Consider the following 20,000-nt stretch of genomic DNA (forward strand, 5'->3'; position numbering starts at 1 on the left):
CTGCTCCAGTTTGGAATCCATATTTTGTCAAAGATATTCATGCAATAGAGAGTTTGCAAAGACGCGCGTCAAGATTAGCTCTTGGGCAAAAAAGAGGTGGTATGTCTTTTGAAGAGCGTTGTGACATGTTACATTGGCCATCTTTGTCCAGTCGTAGAACATATTTCTCTCTTGTGGGATGTTGTAAGATCGTGTTCGGCTTATCGCATTTGGATTTTGAGGAATTCTTTGAATTCGCGAAAGTCAAATCCACTGGGGCGAATCACTCGTATAAACTTAAATTTAAATTATCGAGGAATATTCTTTTTTTTAACAATGTAATTAGTTATTGGAACAATTTACCTAGTAACGTTTTTGAAGCCGGTAGCCTCGAACTTTTAAAGTGTAAACTGAAATCCTTTTTAAGTTGTAATTTTTACTGTTTTTTTAGGAGAGTTTTATTCGTAGGGCTATGTAACCTCTAGACTCTCCTTTTCAAATTTATATGTAGTTATATATGAGTTTGAATAAACATGTAATGTATGTATGAAAAGTCATCAGTAAGTGACCTTTGCATCGGAAAGTGATCAGAGGATACGGTTAATGTAGCCTGTTCCTGCTGCGTGAAAAGCGGCGTTCTACATGAAGGAAAACCCGGCTAAACCATGGTGACTGGGTTTTTCCCCGCGCCTGACCCTGCAGGTGCGTGCTGCTCATCTTTGAGTTCTAATTAGTTCATTTCAACGTTCGTGTTTGTATTGATTGGTCAGAATAACCTGGCTTTGTTTTAACAACCCTCAAGATCAATGTAGTGAGGACGTAAAACTGCTCAAATTTTTGACACGATTTGCTTCGATTTTCAGGTATTCACCACCACAAGTTTGTCGCAAACTCAAGATTCAAGATATCGTCAAGAAATATCGCCGCGAACGATCGGTTCCTGACTTTTTTGTGTCTTTGTTTGCCAAAGAAAACTGATTAGAATGTTCGGCGAATGAAATTCGCTATCTGTTTCTTCAAAAAAGAGCGAAATTTTATTCTTGTTACAAGTCGACGGCAGCTGTTGCGTTGGAAAAAACTGTAGTAAAAGTTTAGGGCTCCGAAAATTGCAAGATGATGTTTGCATACCGATTTTTTTTCTGAACTCGTTCCCAGGACATTCCTTTAGCTTTTCAAACGGCCGTGTAGCACTTAATTTCAACAGAATTAATTTTTGAATTAACCGAATTATGTGCTGGATGTGTTATATGTGACGCCTGACACTTCAAGTTAAACACTCCAATAGATAAATTTGAGGAAGGTTAAGTCCTGGGATCCAGAAAAAAGCTGGGATTGAGAAAATTTATCGTGGATCACTTAGGCTAACTGTTGACCCTAAATGACCAAAAGACACGAACTGTTGCAAGAGTATTTGACAATAAATTAATTCCTGAGCCCGCGTTGGATAAAATGCGATGCGGTAAATAGCTAGCGAGACGGGAAGCGCAAAAGTGCTTTTAACTAATATTTTGTCTGCTACAAGCAAATGTAATCATTTTTCTAAAATTCTGCGTTTTCGTCAATTTTTTTTTTGTCGACGAAACTTGGCGTCAATGTGAATCTTTTGAAAGTAGCATTTGTCGTAGTCATTTTCCATATACGATCAAACCGAGGTCCAATGAAATGCATCAAGGTTAAGAATTTAACCAAGAAATACTGTACTCGTCGGGCCGTCGATTCCTAAAAATTGTTAGGTGGGAACGAGAGAGAGGTGTATGGCCCCACGAAACCACATATTAAACCTTTATGCAAGTCCCAGGCCAATGTTTACAATTAAGAAATAGCGCAGATTTTTAAATCATTCTTCGCTTTTGTTTTATATTTTTTCATACTCTTCTGCATAAATGAAATAAAGGAGAAAAATGAGACGAATTTAGTGTCGTTGTAATTCTCTCAAATTGCCATTCATCTCTTTAAAAAATGAACTACAAGCGTCCTTTCGTCTTTCAATATACACATTCACATGTCTCTCAAAAACAATGTCTCTTCAGATCAAGCTGGCAGTGAAAGAAAAGATGAAATTAATTCAATACATCCCCAAACCTAGGGAGTGTTTAAGTGATCCGGCTCACAGCCTCATCCTGATGACGAGGTAAAGGAAAGAAAAGGAAAGGAACTTTATTTAAGTGTCTAGTCGTTCTAGCGCTGGAGCGCTAATTGGGGACACTGTAAATTGAAATGAACAATGAAAGTAAATTGTTGCCTATACTATACTATACTATACTATACTATACTATACTATACTATACTATAAATGAATAAAGAAGGTAGTTTCTAATGAAACTGTGGTGCTGTGTCGGTGGGGAAGTAGAACACGAAAATTTTTGGTTTTATCAACGGAATCTGGAGCTAAAATTTATCTTCCAAATCGGCACCCTTAATTCCCACGGTATCAACGAACGCTCTTCATTTAACTAATTTATTCCTATTTTTCGAGTTGCTGTGTTACCACCAATATCACTATAAAAACTACACACAACCCATAATTCCTCGATTGGCTCTGACGAAGGGCTAACGCTCGAAACGTCAGCTTTTATTATCCCTATACGGTGGTCAATTTACATTATCAACTCCGTTGATAAAACCAAAAATTTTCGTGTATACTATATTATACCTACGTTAACGATAAGACTATTAATCGAACGGCAGTTCTTCATGGGTGTAAGCATCTGTATTTAACTATCTTTTAAACTTCTATTACGAAGCTTTCGATTTTGATGAGGGAGGAAGAGGATAACCCTCGAGTCATGTTGAGATCGACTGGAACTCAGTCCAACTTTGATTGAAGTGGTGGGAGCCATGTTTGATGACCACTATGCCATCCTGGCTCCCTTTGCAACGAGTTTTAACTCCTGGCTTAGGAACAGTGACTTTTGCACTCTTTTGGTTGACAACAATATCAGAAGATAGACGTGCTCTGACTCATGGAAATTTCTCATTGCTGGTGCGCATGCGTACAACGGACTTGTCGAATTTAGGTTCAAATTGCAAACATGTCATACCCATTCGAGTGAAGTAAATTTGGAGACATCCCTCTATACATAGGAACTCAGGTACAAGTAAAAGTAGCTTTATATCATGATGTAACAATAAATTATCCCATAATTGTGCGACAATCAAACTTTGTCACTATAAATATGCCAACTAACCAGAGATTATGCGGGTTGGGTGAAAGCTCGCTTAAGGGGCCACATACGAGGAATACATGTTCCTAACAATGCCCCTGGGAAGGTCTGAGACGAGGGCCATGAAAATCCGAGATGGATATTTCCTGAGAAGGAAAGTGGTTCACCAGAAATAGGCATGGCGAGTTACGACAGGTAGATGACTCTGCTCTGCCTCATCGGAGTGGAGGATGCCAGTAGCTGCGTCATAGTTGGAAAAGTTCCACGGCCAGCTTGGTCAGTTCAATTAGCGAGGTAGCGCTCTCAGTGCTATAACTCAATTCAGACTACTCTTCGCCCAACCCACGTATTTTTTAGATGTTTTCCTCAAATGTCGGACCGCACATGTCCGGATACATCATTCTTAAATCGAGTTTAACGGCACCTAAAATTTAATGGGGCACAGAATTGTGTTTCATACAAATAGAAAGAAAGGCAACTGCCCTGGTTGTGTAGTAATAATGTAGGTTCGTACGCCTCAAAGTCTATAACATTTACCAAAGAAACTGAATAAACAAACTCTTGGTGTTCCCAATAATAAGACACAACATGTACGTACTTATTTTATGGAGCGTTAAATTAGGGAACGTTAAATTAGGCAAAGTTTGCAGCGTGCTAAGTATTAAGGATTTGCAATTCTCAAATTTTATCTGATGTGTTCCATGTTAACATCTTTTTCAAAAAAATCTTGTAAAAAGTTTCGTTTTCTTTTGTAATTTTCACCAAGCAAGGGCAAAGCGTATTCGTTGATGGACCACTTGTCAAAACGCGTACGGTCTGGGTACAAGGGACATCGTAGTAGACCTTACACAACATACCTGGCGTTTTAACATGGCGGTGCAAAGATGATGAAGTTTTCTCAGCGAAGAAAAGCAAAAACAAACACGATATGCTCAGGGGTAATTTTCTGAAGGACCTAAGAAATTGTCGTATGAGAAGTTCAGTGACGTCTCTGCGTCAATTTTATCAGTTATATTACGTTAGGAGAAGTACAGCTCCTGCACTTGCACAATCTACTAGCAGTACGACAGTGAGTTTACGGAGCAACGAGAATTCCATTACTTGTTGTGTCTTGGTCTCCGATGTTAGAGGCTTCCATGTCGTTAACCAAATGCACAGACGTCTCTTACAAATGTTCGAAGACCTACAGAAGAAAACAAAAGAAAGCTCGCAACGAGAACAGCTAACGAGTTCGTTTAGTATTGTGCGCGGAATACAGATGGAGACAGAGGTGGCTGAATTGTTAAGCATTTACGACGTTCTTAAGAATTACTCGAAGGTGGATCTTCACAACAAAACTGTGTTATATGCTCAGGTTGCGCTTTTTCATCGCCTTGCATCTTTCGAAGCGCATCATTTACAGCGGGGGCATAAAAGGGATGACCGTGTCAGGGCTGCCACTGTACACCTAGCCAACATAATTAGATGGAATAGTCACCTATGTGAACCTACTCACTTGGCAAGCACAGTGCATGGCATTGCTACTCTTGAGCTGAAGGATTTTTCGTATTTCATTCACTTTGATAAGGAAATAAGGAGTCGCAACGCCAGGCTGTTTACGAATGCTGACCTGGCTATGATATTATGGGCTTATGGGAAAGCACAGTTCCGTGCAAGGGTACTTTACAAGTTTATTAGAAACGAAATAATGGCCAGAGACCTCGCAACTTTCCACATAAAGGAAATATGTCAGTTTTTATGGTCCTATGCACGGACTCTTGAAAAAGGCGCAAAGCTATTTGCTGTGTTGCGGGAGGAGATAATGAAGCGTGATCTGACAAAGCTTGAAGAGAGGTCATTGACTATCATTCTTTGGTCTTATGCAGAAGTGGGATTGAATGTGAAACCACTTTTTAGGTGTATTAAGCTGGAAATCCTACGACGTGGGCTTGCATCTTTTACTCACAAGCAAATGGCCCAGATCACAAGCTCTTATGCTCAACAAAATATCCGATCACCTGATCTTTTTCAAGAAATATCTGCAGAAATCATTGACCGGGGAAAGCTGGACTTTGCACCAGTTGGACTGGTCATGATTGTAAACAGTTTTGCCAAGACTAAGAATTATGTTCGGGATCTCTTCAAACTGATAGAAACTCGGCTTCTGACTGAAGAGCTTTCAGTTTACGAACCTGAACAGGTTATTAGGTTTCTTAGGGCCTTCACTGATGCTGGGCTCATAACAGAGGCACTTTTTCGCAAGTTAACAGGTAAGATTCTTCTCAACAAATTTTCAACCCTAAATGATTTGTGTTTGGAAGAACTAGTGAATGCTTTACAGGGCAGTCGCTTTAGTGCTCCTGAGCTTGTAGCCAAAACTGAAGCAGAACTTGTAAGGAGATCAGAGTCTCCAAAGTGAAGACAAGCATGGATAGTGGAAGTACTATCCATGAAACAACTAACCAAGTCAGCTCTTATGTAATGCAAGAACAGTCTGTTTCAGTAGGATAGATACATTGTACAGAATGGGCAAGAGTTGTAAGCACAATACCAACACACCTGAGTTTTGAATTGAGTTGTCATGTTAATAGGCACTCACTTGGAAATCTCTTATCTGGGCAGAGAATGTGCATGACTTCATCAATTAAAAACCATTTTTTACTTGCAATTTCACGTTTTTATCAAGACCTCACTTATAATGGGTACAATATTATTTATAATACTTAACAATTACCGGTATTCCATGAGCGCACGTTGGATATGAGGTGGTAAATAGCCAACGACTGGAGGCGTGTAGTGCAGAGTTGGCTATAACCAGTCTCATATCCAACAAGCGCAAGTGGAATAATAATTATTGTTTTATTAAATTCCTTAAAACTCCAAAAATTTGGAAGTATGAAATACAAGCGAGGAAATCCGAGCGAAATTGAAAAAAACATGATGAAGATGTGATAATGTGTACTGAATACCTTGAGGTCAGACACACGTAGGCTCATCACAAAAACATCTCTTGCCTTTTTGCGTATGTCTAAACGTCGAAATTGATCCAAACTTTCCCCCAACAAAGTGCTTTTCTTTTTTGGCTTTATTCAGAGAGAAATTTCGTTTCCCGGCAAAAATGTTTTTTAGCTTAGCAACGCTTAGCGCAATCATTTACCATATAAGGTCAAACTAAGGTATATGAGCTAATAACCGATATTTTGTGAACCAATCAGAGCACACAAAATGCATTATCCATTCCAGAATTTAATAACAAGCATTATCCAAAAGTACTTGGGGTAGTGGCAGACAACAAAGCTCTTACCTAATAATCATTTTGACCTCTTACAAACCAAAATTGTGGAGCATACACTACTATTTAGTTGCCGCTCACTCTATAAATGCTATCACGGCCCGTCCTTTGCTTATTTGTGGCCTGGACACCATCTGGACGATACAAATACCACGCCTGTGTTTTCGTAAGTCTTTACTCTGTTCCAAGATATTTTTCATCAGGTACTCTGGTCGTATATCATATGTATTGGTATGAAAGCAAATAATTGGAACATTATCGTTTTAATCTCGATTTTGTTACTTTAGACGTGGATCGCGACGTTTCTACTTTATTGCGGTAGTCTACATCAGGACACGAGGTCAACTGGTTCAGTCCTACCATTTTTATATCAAGATTCTCGGCTGTAATTTTCGCATTTCAATCTATGGTTCCGTAAAGAAATTGTTTCTAGTGCAATCTGCAGCTTTACCGTTGTCTTTCAGGTAGATAATGGTTAAGGTGTTGGCTTGTGACCGGGCAGTCAACAACAGCCGCTCGCAAGCTGGTTTCACCCTCAACTCTGATTGGAGGGTCGTGTTGCCAGCGCGCGGTCAAATTCAAATGGACCAATCAGAGTTGAAGGTGAAACCACCTTGCGGGAGCCCTTGCGAGCGGCCGTTGTTGACTGCCCGGTCACAAGCCTCTGAGGAAAGCCGAAGAGGTGAATTTTAAGGCAAAGTTTTCGTTCTTTACGAGCAATTTATTGCAATTTATTGGGCTTTATGAAACTGTTGTTTTTATTGCGATTCGGGACTTTTCCTGTTGAGGAGAAAACGATTTGTGGAGTGAGGTCTGGCCAGCGATGGATGGAGTGGTCGGCCTTCCTATTCTTTTAGTAACGGTTTCCGGATAACTTCACTAAACGGCGTCAGAATGGCTCTAAACTCGGCACAAGAGACAAGTTCGTCACACATTTGAGGTAGGAAAAAACGGCTTTATTTCAAATGAGATAGTTATTTACACAATTTTTTTACGATCGGTGATTTTCCCATACAATTCTCTATATAGACAAGCTGTCGCATACACCACGTATTTTCAGCTTGGAGAGCCTGTGGGTTGACCGCCAAGAAGACTTCTTCAAAGAAGGCTCCCCTATGCTCTACTGCTCTACCGATCTCTTTGCTCTGGCCAACCCCAGCTTCAGAAATTTCCGTATTGGTATATAGTATTCCTGTCGCTGAAATGGGGTGAACTCCAATGTGAATTGCTGCATTGACCCCACAGGTCTACCCAAGCATACAACTCTCTCCATTGTTGAAATGATATATGAAATGGATCATAAATGAACTGCGGATATGAAATCAAGTGAGGCTATGATCTTCGCAGTTATGAACACAATTTTTACAATTGCGTAGAGAAGACTGAAAAATTCAGGACTTCAACAGGGTTTGAACCCGTGACCTCGCGATACCGGTGCGATCAACGCGAGGTCACGGCTTCAAACCCCGTTGAAGTCCTGAATTTTTCAGGCTTCTTTACGCAATTACAAAAAAATTGCGTTCATAATTGCGAGGATCATAGCTTCACTTGATCTCTCCATTGTGCTCATAAGACCCCATGTAAAATATGCGTCAGCTGCTTGGAATGCTTATGAAAAAAAAAGACATGAGAGCATTGGAGGCTGTCGAACGTTGCGTTGTAAGATTTGTCTGCCCCGATTTATACACAGTTTTCCAGTGTAACTTCTATGCGGCATTACCTTGGCTGGGATGCTCTTGAAGTCCGGCAAGTGCCGTTACCATGTCCACAGATGTCCAATACACTCATCTAGATTCCATTGAAGTCCATTGAAGTCTGGTCGTGAAATGGAACCGAAAGTCATACTTGTTTTACGAGTGAAGTCCATCGGCGTCCACTGGAGTCGCATTGAGTCCAATGGAGTTACCGGAAGTGTACTCATGAATTAAACCCGGAAGTCGAAGAAATAAGTGAAAACACATTGTAATTATCACACCTTCTTTATTTCTACTTCATCTATGTTAATAAGCGTGTGCGTGATAAAAAAATTAATCTTTGACCTTCGATTCACCCCGCACCGGTGGCTCAGTTGGTTGAGCATCGGGCTGTCATGCGGGAAGTCGCGGGTTCGAACCCCGGGTTCGACCAGACTTAAAATAACTGAGGAGAAAGTGCTGCCTTTGTAATTTTATCTGCAAATGGTTAGGATAACATGCTACTCGGATAAGGACTATAAACCGTAAGCCCCGTCTCACAAATGTCTTCTATGTTCATAAGTTCCCTGTGGGACGTTAAAGAACCCAAACACTATTCGAGAAGAGTAGGGGATAAAGTCCCCGGTGTTATGGCTGTCCTGTTCTCTCCAGCAGAAGTGGCCGGCTTGGCGGTGATGTCTCTAAAAAGGCTTGTGGTGTATGAGGCCACCAAAGCAGAAACAGCCACAAGTCAAAAAGGGACTTTGCCGAGTGCTGGAACATGTAGATGTAGATGTAGATTATCATGCCTTCTTTTACATTTACATTTACATTTACATCAATGGACTTTCAAACGAATATCGTGCATCTTCAGTTCTATCTGCCGACAAAGTCACATCTCAATAAAATTACGTTTTTCGCAATCTATAGACCTTATTCATAAATGGCGGTCAATTTATGATTCTTTTGTCCAAGTGCAAATTAGCCTACCAAGCCTCGATACCATACAGTGAATTGAAACGAATATCGTGCATCTTCAGTTCTATCTGCCGACAAAGTCACATCTCAATAAAATTACGTTTTTCGCAATCTATAGACCTTATTCATAAATGGCGGTCAATTTATGATTCTTTTGTCCAAGTGCAAATTAGCCTACCAAGCCTCGATACCATGCAGTGAATTGAAACGAATATCGTGCATCTTCAGTTCTATCTGCCGACAAAGCCACATCTCAATAAAATTACGTTTTTCGCAATCTATAGACCTTATTCATAAATGGCGGTCAATTTATGATTCTTTTGTCCAAGTGCAAATTAGCCTACCAAGCCTCGATACCATACAGTGAATTGAAAAGAATTCTTGCTCTCAAATGAGGCTTGGTAGGCTAATTTGCACTTGGACAAAAGAATTATAAATGTGACCGCCATTTATGAATAAGGTCTATGAAACATATGTTTATCTTCAAAAAGATATTTCCAACTACGAATAGAAAATTTATGACTCCAGTCTAATCTATTCGTTACCAATAGATCCACTGGAGTCCAATGGAACACTTTCTTTGGGCCACCCATCGACAACACTAAACCTTTTTCTAAGTCTCTAACGGATAGGAAATTTGTCACCACCAGATTTCCGCTTGTCCAATAGAACGTGAGTGAACTGGAGTCTAGTCGAGTGTATTGGAGAATCCTCCTATCATGATTGCATAAAGCCGTGCACAGTCAGACCAGCATCTGTCAGTTTAGCTATGATAAAAGCAATCGCTCCAACCACCCTCATAACTTCAGACATATCTTTGCCCACACTAATGCGTATAAGTTCTCTTTTTTTCCCTGTTGTCATCCCCCTCTGGAATGGTCTTTCCATGGTTGCTGTTAATCTGTTGCTGCCTTCCAAGCGAATGCTTTGCCAACAACAAGACAATATTGCAACGCGATGTCAATATTTATATGTTGCAAATAATTTAATTTTGGTATTTCTTTATTTTTGATCCCTCTTCTATTTCGTCGCTGACTGTTTTAGTATCCTGTAGAAGTCCCACGACTTCTAGGATTATTAATTATGTATGTGTGTATGTGCCAGTGCGAGTTACTTAAAACTTGTATCCCATTTCAAAAGAAAAAAAATCACGAGAAAAATACACGTATATATCGAGGTGCTAGCGCCAACACAAGAAATGAAAAACTCCTCAAATGCATGAATCAGGACACAGTTGGGATAAAAGCGAGGTAATGAAAAACTCCTTCCACGCCACGACATATGATCATGAAGTCATTTGCACCTGCGCCATCGTATCTGGAAATCCGGCTCATCAAATGCAAACAATCTGTTCGGTTGATTGATTGGCTAAATTTGCTGCTTGCAATAATGTTAGCATCCATGTAACTCCACTTTTTATGTAGTGCATAAATGACTTAGTTTTGCTCCCTTTTAAACCATGTTTTAATTAGCGCGTCTAATATTAATTTTGTGTTGACAATTATTGTCAGCTTTGTTCGGATTTACTGCTGTGCACAAGTCCATAAAAAAACGAATGCTTGTTTTCTAACAGCACTTGGGGGAGATCAAACTCGACCACAGTCCCTCGGTCCATTACTATAACGCGGTCGCTATCCATGATGGTGTCAAGCCTGCAAAAAAGATATTACAATAACTATTAGTAAACTCTTTAAAAAAAGGAAAAGAAATTTTTGGCAGGTAAGATCTTTCGGCTGATGCCACTGAACCTTAAATTGTTTTCGGTGACCATTTTATATTTTATTTGGGTAAATTACTGTTTGCCACATTTTACAAGGTTGAATGTTCGGCTTTATTGTCGATTCCGAACGTAGTTCCCTTAGCAGCGCTTATTGTTGTTTACTGAACATGTTACCTCTTCATTCACAATACATCTTGTTTATCCCCCAAAATATTGCATAATAATTGTTTGCAATTCCCCTGGGACAAGAAGATGTCCCAAGAGAAATTGACGAAAACAATGCCTATGAAAATTTTTTGGGGTAAACAAGATGTATTATGAGAATAAAATATATCATATATCAAATGGATATAGTATCACGAACTACCTAAGGAAGGGAGGGGAGATTGAGGGGGCAAGCATCCATGACAGACATCAAGCGTTTAGTTTTCACCTGTGAGCGATGGTTAAAACAGTGCTATCACTGAATTCTTGTCTTATCGTCTGTTGGATGAGTTTGTCTGTCTCCAGATCCACACTTGCAGTGGCTTCGTCAATGCAGAGTACCTAAGGCAAATAATAACTGCTGACATGGAGACAGTTGATATCGAGCTGTAGCACTTATTTAGGAACTACAAACCACAATTTAATCGTCTCAAATCTGAAAACCTTTTGGAATAGACCGAAGAACCACCACACTCAATCCCCACGTATGACGTTTGCAAGATCTAAATACACTGGTAACTAGAAGGCGTTTTACCACCAAGGTTAATCATTTTCCCGATGACTAAGATTTGTCACCTGAGTCTAGTTTTATGGACTAGATTCCACGAGTCACCCATAGCTCAGTCGTAGAGCATCCTAATTAGTAATCGAAGGGTCGCAGGTTCAACAACTGCATCGGGGAACACTCGGATATTCTCCCCGAGTCACCATCTACAAATTACATCCCTTCGTAAAGGTCCGGGCAAACTCGACCCCAGAGCTCTTCTCTTGACTGAGGGAGCGAAGAGCTCTGGGGAACCCTGAAACAAACTGTCTCCTCATTGGTTTTCCTAAAGAACAGTCAAGAGCGTCTCTAATTGGTGCATTCATGTTAACACGAGGAATGAGCAGGCGCCGTAAGGTCCAAAAAGCCAATTTTTGGCTATAAGATGTTCTCCTACATAGAGTTTCCCAGAGCCTTGGTTCGATCCGACGCTCTGGTGACGAGAATGCATCCTTTCGATTTTGTTGAACGATGTTGACTTCTGGGGTGGGCAAACGCTTTCAACACATCATCAACATCTTCACGAGAGGCCTTGTATTCATTCCCAGGCTGCAACTGTGATTGTTACTTTGGATACGAACATGATACGTCATTGAGAGACCAATCACTGCGCACGCGCATACCCAACAATGCTGAAAGAGGGGGGGGAGGGGGGGGGAAGAGGGCGGCAAAAGGCTTCAAGCTCATTCAACATTCGCGAAAACAAAAGAAATGTTGAATGGTTGTTGAAGCAAAGTTTAAACGCTTTTATACTCATTCAACATCTATTCAGGATGTTTCAATACGGTTGAAAGGGGGAGCAAAATGTTTCAACATCGCTGTTCAACAAAATCGAACGGGTGCTGAATGCGTTTTCCCGGGTTTTAACACTTTTCAGTCTTTGACTTCCTGTTACATTCTTGTCACTCAGTCAAGCAAGGGCTCAGTTCGCTGCCTTGTGGTATCAACCTGTGTAACAGCACATGCTGGACGTGAAATAGGCTGTTAAAGTCTGGGCCGTGGAGACCGTTTTCATTTTATTGAGAACCAAGTGATCCGGTCCACAAACAGTATTTGCTTCGATTTGTAGAATTTCCACAGAGGATACGAACAGAACACTGCTCTATACGGTAGCCTCGCAGCTCCTACAAGGTCTCACCTGATTGGAGACCACCCTTGAGGTTTAACAAAAGAACAAATAACAGAAACAATGGCCCTTTTGTTTTAGGCCTAGGGTAACAGAAACAATGGCCCTTTTGTTTTAGGCCTAGGGTCCATTGTTTCTGCTATTTGTTCTTTTGTTAAACCTCAAGGGTGGTCTCCAATCAGGCGAGACCTTGTAAGAGCTGCGAGGTGACCCGCTCTATACCCAGAGTAATCATCGAGTAGTTTTTTTTAGAGAAGAACGTGCTTTACCTTAGATCTTGTGAGGAGTGCTCTCGCTAAACACATGAGCTGCCGCTGACCAACCGAAAAATGACGCCCGCGTTCACCGACGTCAGCGTCCAGGCCACCTGAGGTAAGAATTTCACAACAGACAGACACTTCAATGACATTCAAACTGAATGCTGATTTGGTATAAACGAACAAACTTTTAAGTTTGTTCCCGCAACGAACAAATATGCTTCCTTAGTTACACCCCTTAGCAATATGTATACATAAACAGCTAACCTGGATGCTCCACTTAGAACAATTAAGGGCCGATGAAAAAACTGACAGAAACAAACGTACCAAATCCCAAATAGAGGAAGGCAGACATGTTGGCAATTTACGAGCGCAGCCGATAATTTGGATCGGGACTACCTAGAGCAACTTCAGTTGTAGGACAGAGCGGTACATAAGGAACTCTGCATTTTTATTAGTCTGGGCCTCAAACACTCTGCCACACTGAAGTTGCGTTTTCCCTACAGGTAAAAACCCCAATAAAAATAATGTATCATTTCCACGACTGCGCATTGAGAACTTTTAAATAAGGTACCTACCGAGTTCTCTTACGGCTTTGTCGAGGTGACAGCGATCCAAAACTGTCCACAACTCAGAATCGGTATGCTGTAAAGATGGATGTTTACCAAGTGTTATCCCTAAATTATTGTATTCTTATTCCATTTACTTTAATGTGTTGCTTAAAGGGGCAGTGTAACGCTATTTTTGTCAAACTTCAAACCGTTAAAAGACGTCCTTCCATCAATAAAAACCAAAAAAATAAATTGTTGCCAATAACCATTGAAGTGCACTGAAGCTATTCTTTGTTGTTTGCAGCCAAGGATGGAGAGGATGGAAATGGATTGAAACTTGAAAAAACTGGCAAAATTCGAAATTTTACAAAGAATGTACGGTCGGAATCATTTTAGCCAAGAATTTATCAGGTTTTGATGGCTAATAACTGGCTCGTTAACAAAGCTTTCATTGGAGATTTAATTAAGTTTAACAAGTTCTTTTACCTTTTGAAGTCATTTTGTAAATTGCATGATGTCTTCTGAGCAAACTCATATGTTAGTGAAACAATGACGTCAACAACGATTCCCTTATAAATATTGAATGCCTTTTAATCTTTCACTTACTACCTTTTCGTATTTGAAGACTACAAAACCGGCATCAACTAATTCCTATAATAAAACCAGGTTTTGCAGCCTGTATGATTCACAGAAAACAAGCGATGCTTGTATCGAAAGATTCTTGACGACGTTTCAATAATGACTGATAAACCCCGAATCGGCGAAAGCAAAAAATTACCTTCCTCCACGGGTCCAAATTTTTCCGCACTTCTCCACTAAACAGGAATGCATCCTGGGGTATCACAGCCAAGCGAGACCTACAAACCAATCACATATGACCTGAATGTCAGGCGCGGTGGCCTCATGGTCTGCGTGCTCGACTCCGGATCGAGTGGTCCGGGTTTGGGTCCTGGCCGGGGACATTGTGTTGTGTTCTTTACTCTCACGGTGCCTCTCTCCACCCAGGTGTATAAATGGATACCGGCGAAAATGCTGGGCGTAACCCATCCAAGAAATACTCCCAGTCGCTTCATGCTACAGAAACCGGAGATAAGTGCCGGCCTGGTGGGCATTCTAGGCTCGTAGCGGACTTTACCTTACCTTACCTTTAAGCCTCAGCACCAAAGTGAAACAGATCAAAAAGGTAGCTGAAAAAATCGTCAAATGGTATGAAGAGTGTAGTGTATAAGTGCACTGATAAGGCGGCCTCGATTTGCACTCTGATGCTTCGGGTTTCATTCGTGGTTTCGACGGTTAGTGAAAAGTCAGTTGAGTCCGTCCCTCTTTAAGGTTCTTAAATGGCTGTTGTCTTCATTTGATTTGTTTCTTAACATACACCACCCAAAATCTTCGAACTTTAAATATTACTATGTACAAATAAAACTCCTTTACTTTGTTTTAAAATTTATCGCGACAGGAGAAACATGTGCAAGGCAAATGTACAGAAAAGCCAACCTAAGAACGTCCAGTGGTACCAAGGCTGTGTTGATTCCGTCGAGCACAACATCCCCTTTGTAACTCTGAACCATTCGAAACAAGACTTGAAATAAGCTGGATTTGCCAGAACCAGTTCGTCCAACAATACCAAGCTAAAAGAAAAAACAAGACTACATGTAAGTAAAAAAGTATTAAAATATAGGTCAGATGCCTAAAGACAACCACACCTTTTCTCCAGCTTGTGTTGAGAACCAAACTCCACGAAGGGCGTGAGGTAAACCTCCCCTGCAAAGAAACCGCACAAATTTCCAAGTAAACACCACTCCTTTTGAATAGCCTCTCAAGCTAGACCGTTTTAAGTCAAATGGCGCGATGGAAAAATGTCGTATCGATGCCTTCCAACGAGATACAGATAATGCGCCGATCAACTCGAAACTTCAACATCCCTACCCACCCGGCCTCCCCACTCCCCATCCCTCCCCGGCCTGTGCCCCCCAGGGCACAGGCCGGGCATTTGAACTTTTGAAGATTGGATCGTTCAAATTCCCGCTCCCTCGGGCCAAAATGGTGTTCAAATGCCCTAATAAAGAACAATCGTCGTCGGCTCCTGCCGTCTTTAATAAAGACCTTTTGAAGCCCTTTTTTGTAAGCAGATCGCTCACAGATGCTACATCTCTTCCTTTAAACTCTTCCATCTCGTCCAAACACGTGGTTTATAGCTTTTAGCGACTTCGGCGCCCGAAAAAAAAATCATTTGAAACCTGACACTTCCGGTTCAATTTTCCCCACACAACGCAAGCAAAGGTCAAATTCTCCACTCCCCAGGCACAGAAGATAGTCAAATGCCCGGGATTTGCCCGGGGGAGGGGGGTGTTGAAGTTTCGATTTGATCGGCGCATAACAATGGTGTAATGTACAATTGCTGATGGACGAACAAAAGGAGCTACTGACAAATCTAATGTTTTCGTCCACGAGAAAATACAGTTACCGAAAACATAAAGATTACTGTATGGACCGAGAAAACATAGGGAGGCGGTCATTAATTTTTATTTCTCGGCACTCAAATTGAGCAGGAAAGTTAGTCAACCAGCAAAGAAGAATTATCTATGTCAATATAAGTCGTTGCCAAACGGCATTTGGTTCTTAAATTGACAATACCAAAGGGACAAAAATTTATAATCTGGTTCACTCGTGCGTTTCAATGGTAAAGCAATCGAACGACGTCCACAGATGGCAAATGCGTGCGCCAATCCGAAGTCTTTTCCCAAAATGGCGCTGAAGGCCGAGGTTTCAACTCCAAACGTGACAATCAGACACGGAACAGCTCTTAACCTTTCCTTTTCACTGCCCCAGTTTACTCTCGTTCCATTTGCATTTACCGTATTTGCACATCTGCTTCAACCGATTGAGCACTTACCGATAAACAAGGCTGACATTTCGAAAAGTAAGCTGCCCCAATTGAGGCCATGAGGAGATGATCTGAAAGATAAAGCATTTCCCTGTTTCTGCAAATGTATTGACTTTATGAAAAACTGTTGTTTTTAGTCTCATTCTCTTAACAAATAAGTGGCTCGGTTTTCGGGTCAGAACGCAGCGTTTAAAAGGCTCTTCTGATTGGTTCAAAAACCAACAAACACAACAGTTGCAACAAAACAGAGACAATTCGTCCTGATCCCTGAGTCTTTGAAGAGGGATCCAGTACCTTTAGTTTAAGATTTGTGGAAAGAGGTGGCGTTTAGTAATTTTCAAGTCCCAAGGTTACTACTCTTATTTTAACCAACAAAACTCTTGGAACACGTACGCTGCCACGGGGACTGTGTTCTGGTGGAACATCTTCAATGTACTGCACGGCTCTCTCCACGCTAACCATCTGTTTCTCAGTCTCGGTAAATGACGTCACCATTCCTGACAGACGATCAGTGACTGACAGTGCATATGAGATGGCGAGGCCGACGAGACCTGGGCAGAGAGAGAGAGAGAAAAAGAACCGTTCTGAACGAACAAGAGATTGGGATCGAATCGACACATGAATGAAATAGACTAAATCGGCTAACTCAATGTTGTACTCAATTCTTAATCCCGGTAGATTTGAATTGGGTACAACATTGAGTTAGGACTATTCCAATTAAGTATTAAACAGAATATGAACTTTAAACACGACTAAAATAAGCAGTTTCTCATTCTTAACGAAGACTCGCCAAAAGCCCTTGTGCCCAGCCTCCAGCGGCTAACTTACAAGAGATGAAAATGAGCGATGTGATGAAAATTTCGTTTCCAGGTCCATCCCCTTCGTTTCAGTGCGAAGAGGAAATAAAGAGCCTGGAAATGAAATTAATAGGTGTCATGGAAAGTAACTGGAACAGGCCTGGCACCTGCTCATTAGCAGGTGCCAGTCATCCGGTAATTGTTAGGGCGACAAAATATGTAGGTGCTACAGGGAAATTAAACAATTGGACACATCATTACCTGGGTCCACAGTACTGAAGTGATGCTCAAGAACAGCAATAAAAGCCACAGCTGTCACCATGGCAACGCCGATAAACTGCAAGAACAGGCTTAACCACTGCGAAGCCACGAGAGCTAACAAATAAGCAAAAGAAAACCAATTATGACGTTGTACGGCGCACGTTTTTCTACAGCAAAATCTACAATAACATAGAGCGAGTCACATAGCCAAATATTTTTGTTAAACTGAAGCTAACAATCGCACTTTTCCCGCTAATTATTTAGTTAATTAAATATGCTCAATTGAAATGGTGTAAACACGGATTCAATTTGCCTTGAATCCCGGGGGGAGTGGGAATGAGTATGTAGCTTATTGTTTGTCGTTAATTGACACTGGGCATGACTTTCTCTCGGGTGGTTGAAACATCAACCGCAAAAAAATAGTCCTTGTAGGGACGACACTAGGTCCATCAAAGTATGCCAAAGCATTTTCACTTGATGTATTCAATTTCCACGCCTCAATGAATTAAGGTACTTGGCAATCCAATGGAGTGATGACTCGACGCTCACAAGTAAAATTTGTCAGTATCTTGCGTAGTTCAGGTTTTAACACTTACTAAGGCGCATTATCACCGGGGTCGTCAGAGTTCCCGGGAGTCACTGTGTGACAGCCTCACTAATTGCTTCTTGAGAAACTAATAAATCGTCACGGATTTGGAGAAAGATGCTTTTTGGAAAACTTCAGAAAACACCCCCAGGTACCCAGAAAAAGTAGACAAGGTGGAAAATACTCCTACCGCAGAAATTGGCTCGTTGGTTGGTTTCCAGTCTATGTTCATTCTCTAGTTTAAATCTTGGTTCATCTCTTAGTGCTCGAATAGTTGCCAAGCCGGAGAGGGTTTCAGAAAAATGGGCATATATCGGAGACAGTGTTACACTCATTAGCCGCTTTAACTCTCTAGGAAAAGAAAGTAAAAAGATAGGTCATTACTGTCTTCCTAGTAAAGAATTCAACGACGATAATGGTGGTCGTGATGACGATGACAACAAGGAGCTTACGAAACGAGGACGACGACGGCTACGAGGACTTCATTTAAAAATACAAGTTCGCGTTATTCATATCACTACGAAACTATTTCATGTCGTTCCGCGTTAAAAATGTGTAACAACTGACGAGGAATTAAACTGGTATGAGTGGGTTGGAAGCGCAGAGAGAGAACTGAAAATTCATCGTCATGTGCTAACGTCCTCCACAGAACCTTGAATTTAGTCATTTCACGTCGTCACTTAAGAGATGACGGCAAAGAAATGCACCAAAACGTAAAACGCACGTGCAGCGCGTGCAGACTAAGAGCCATTGTTTTTGCTCACTAAACCTATTGTTTCGTAGCGTCGTCGTTGCCGTCGGCGCCGTCGTTTCGTGAGCTCCCTAATGACTATGACGACGACGATACGATGACGACAATGACGACGATGATGATGAAGATGACCATCCTTGAAATGCAGAAGTGATCCGCGCACTTTTCTGGCCCATTTAAACAATTGTTCGAATCGAAAACCGTGGAAGCCACCTGAAATTTTCAGGTGTCCAGAAGAGACAGTTGTTTAAGTTGTCCAGATGAGTGCCATCAGTTCGTCTATAACCTGCAATTCAAATAATTATTGTTTTCATTCCAACCTCGTTCCCAGGAGAGATCCTGGGAACGAGGTTGATTGCATTCATGACCATCCTTTTTTCATACATGTGAACTGAGTTTTTTTTTTTTTTCATTACCTTGAAGTTCTCCGGTAATAGTTTTGTATGTAGTAATACACAAGAACGAGGGGGACTAGGACAAGGATGAACCATGGCAAACCATAACACGTGATCACGACCGTGCCAGCAACGCCAAAGGCCTGGGCCAGAAATATGTTGAGGATGAAAGGGAGGCTGTCATCTATGGAGTACTGCAGAATTACAAGTAAAACAAATTCAAATGAACGGAGATTAAAGTTTTTCTCTTCCCGTTAAAAACTAACACTACTAAGCACCCAAAACTGGGTGAAGTACGTAACGTTTAATCAGACTCATAGAGCCGCGACTGAATAAAGAACCGAAAAAAAACGGAAGCCCCTGTAGGTTATCCCAAGAACAGGTCGCACAAGCTTCGAACCTCTACATCCCGCTGTCAAAACGACAACTTAGAACTTAGCGCTGCCTAAAATGAAACAACAGACAGCACGCAGACAAAAATATAAACAAAAAACCGGGAAAGAGACTTACTATATCTGACGAAAAGCGATTGACGATTCTTCCAATCTGAGGAGAAAAAGACAACGATAGAACAAGTGAATGATTAAGTCTGTTACACCACTGACCTTTCCATAGTATTTGAGAGTTCGATCTTATCCAAAACAGAGCGCTACTAAGAAGAGCGCATTTTGGGGACTTTCATCGGAAAAAGAACAGACAAAATGTTCAGTTTACCAGTTCTAGAGTTCTTTGGTTGTTACAAAAGAAGGGAATAGTACCGTTTATTCTGCTCCAGATAGCAGAATGAACGAAATGCATCTCTTGCCACAGAGCCGCAAAAATTCAACAGGCACTCTTTAATACCCTATACATACCGGGG

General features: G+C 41.1%; 3 protein-coding genes across 3 annotated transcripts in view; 2 read left to right on the plus strand and 1 right to left on the minus strand.

Moving 5' to 3' along the window:
• Positions 1–2,298, plus strand: part of LOC137979031 (ral GTPase-activating protein subunit beta-like) — a 27,311-nt gene extending 25,013 nt beyond the window's left edge. The window contains exon 23 of the mRNA XM_068826186.1: positions 843–2,298. Coding sequence (XP_068682287.1) covers positions 843–957 — 115 coding nt within the window. The 3' untranslated portion in view covers positions 958–2,298. The remainder of the gene's footprint in view (positions 1–842) is intronic.
• Positions 2,299–4,011: 1,713 nt separating this feature from the next.
• Positions 4,012–5,821, plus strand: LOC137979071 (uncharacterized). The gene has a single exon (XM_068826238.1). It carries the CDS (start codon positions 4,072–4,074, stop codon positions 5,539–5,541), a length of 1,470 nt encoding a protein of 489 aa, XP_068682339.1. The 5' UTR covers positions 4,012–4,071; the 3' UTR covers positions 5,542–5,821.
• A 4,206-nt stretch (positions 5,822–10,027) lies between these two features.
• LOC137980010 (ATP-binding cassette sub-family C member 10-like) overlaps positions 10,028–20,000 on the minus strand; it is a 31,063-nt gene continuing 21,090 nt past the window's right edge. Inside the window, exons 16-29 of the mRNA XM_068827332.1 lie at positions 19,996–20,000; positions 19,652–19,687; positions 19,163–19,335; positions 18,186–18,346; positions 17,410–17,523; positions 16,745–16,902; positions 16,361–16,422; positions 15,171–15,228; positions 14,962–15,095; positions 14,246–14,324; positions 13,495–13,561; positions 12,929–13,026; positions 11,219–11,331; positions 10,028–10,717 (exon numbers count right to left, since the gene is read on the minus strand). The exon at positions 19,996–20,000 is cut by the window's right edge and continues 118 nt beyond it. Coding sequence (XP_068683433.1) covers positions 10,573–10,717; positions 11,219–11,331; positions 12,929–13,026; positions 13,495–13,561; positions 14,246–14,324; positions 14,962–15,095; positions 15,171–15,228; positions 16,361–16,422; positions 16,745–16,902; positions 17,410–17,523; positions 18,186–18,346; positions 19,163–19,335; positions 19,652–19,687; positions 19,996–20,000 — 1,403 coding nt within the window. The 3' untranslated portion in view covers positions 10,028–10,572. The remainder of the gene's footprint in view (positions 10,718–11,218; positions 11,332–12,928; positions 13,027–13,494; positions 13,562–14,245; positions 14,325–14,961; positions 15,096–15,170; positions 15,229–16,360; positions 16,423–16,744; positions 16,903–17,409; positions 17,524–18,185; positions 18,347–19,162; positions 19,336–19,651; positions 19,688–19,995) is intronic.

This window comes from Montipora foliosa, chromosome 12 (genome assembly GCF_036669935.1).
Source record: "Montipora foliosa isolate CH-2021 chromosome 12, ASM3666993v2, whole genome shotgun sequence".
In the NCBI taxonomy this organism is placed as follows: Eukaryota; Metazoa; Cnidaria; class Anthozoa; order Scleractinia; family Acroporidae; genus Montipora; species Montipora foliosa.

What these genes read in the sequence shown, in the direction of transcription:
- LOC137979071 (XM_068826238.1), top strand. Translation starts at nt 4,072, where the DNA reads ATGCTCAGGGGTAATTTTCTGAAGGACCTAAGAAATTGTCGTATGAGA.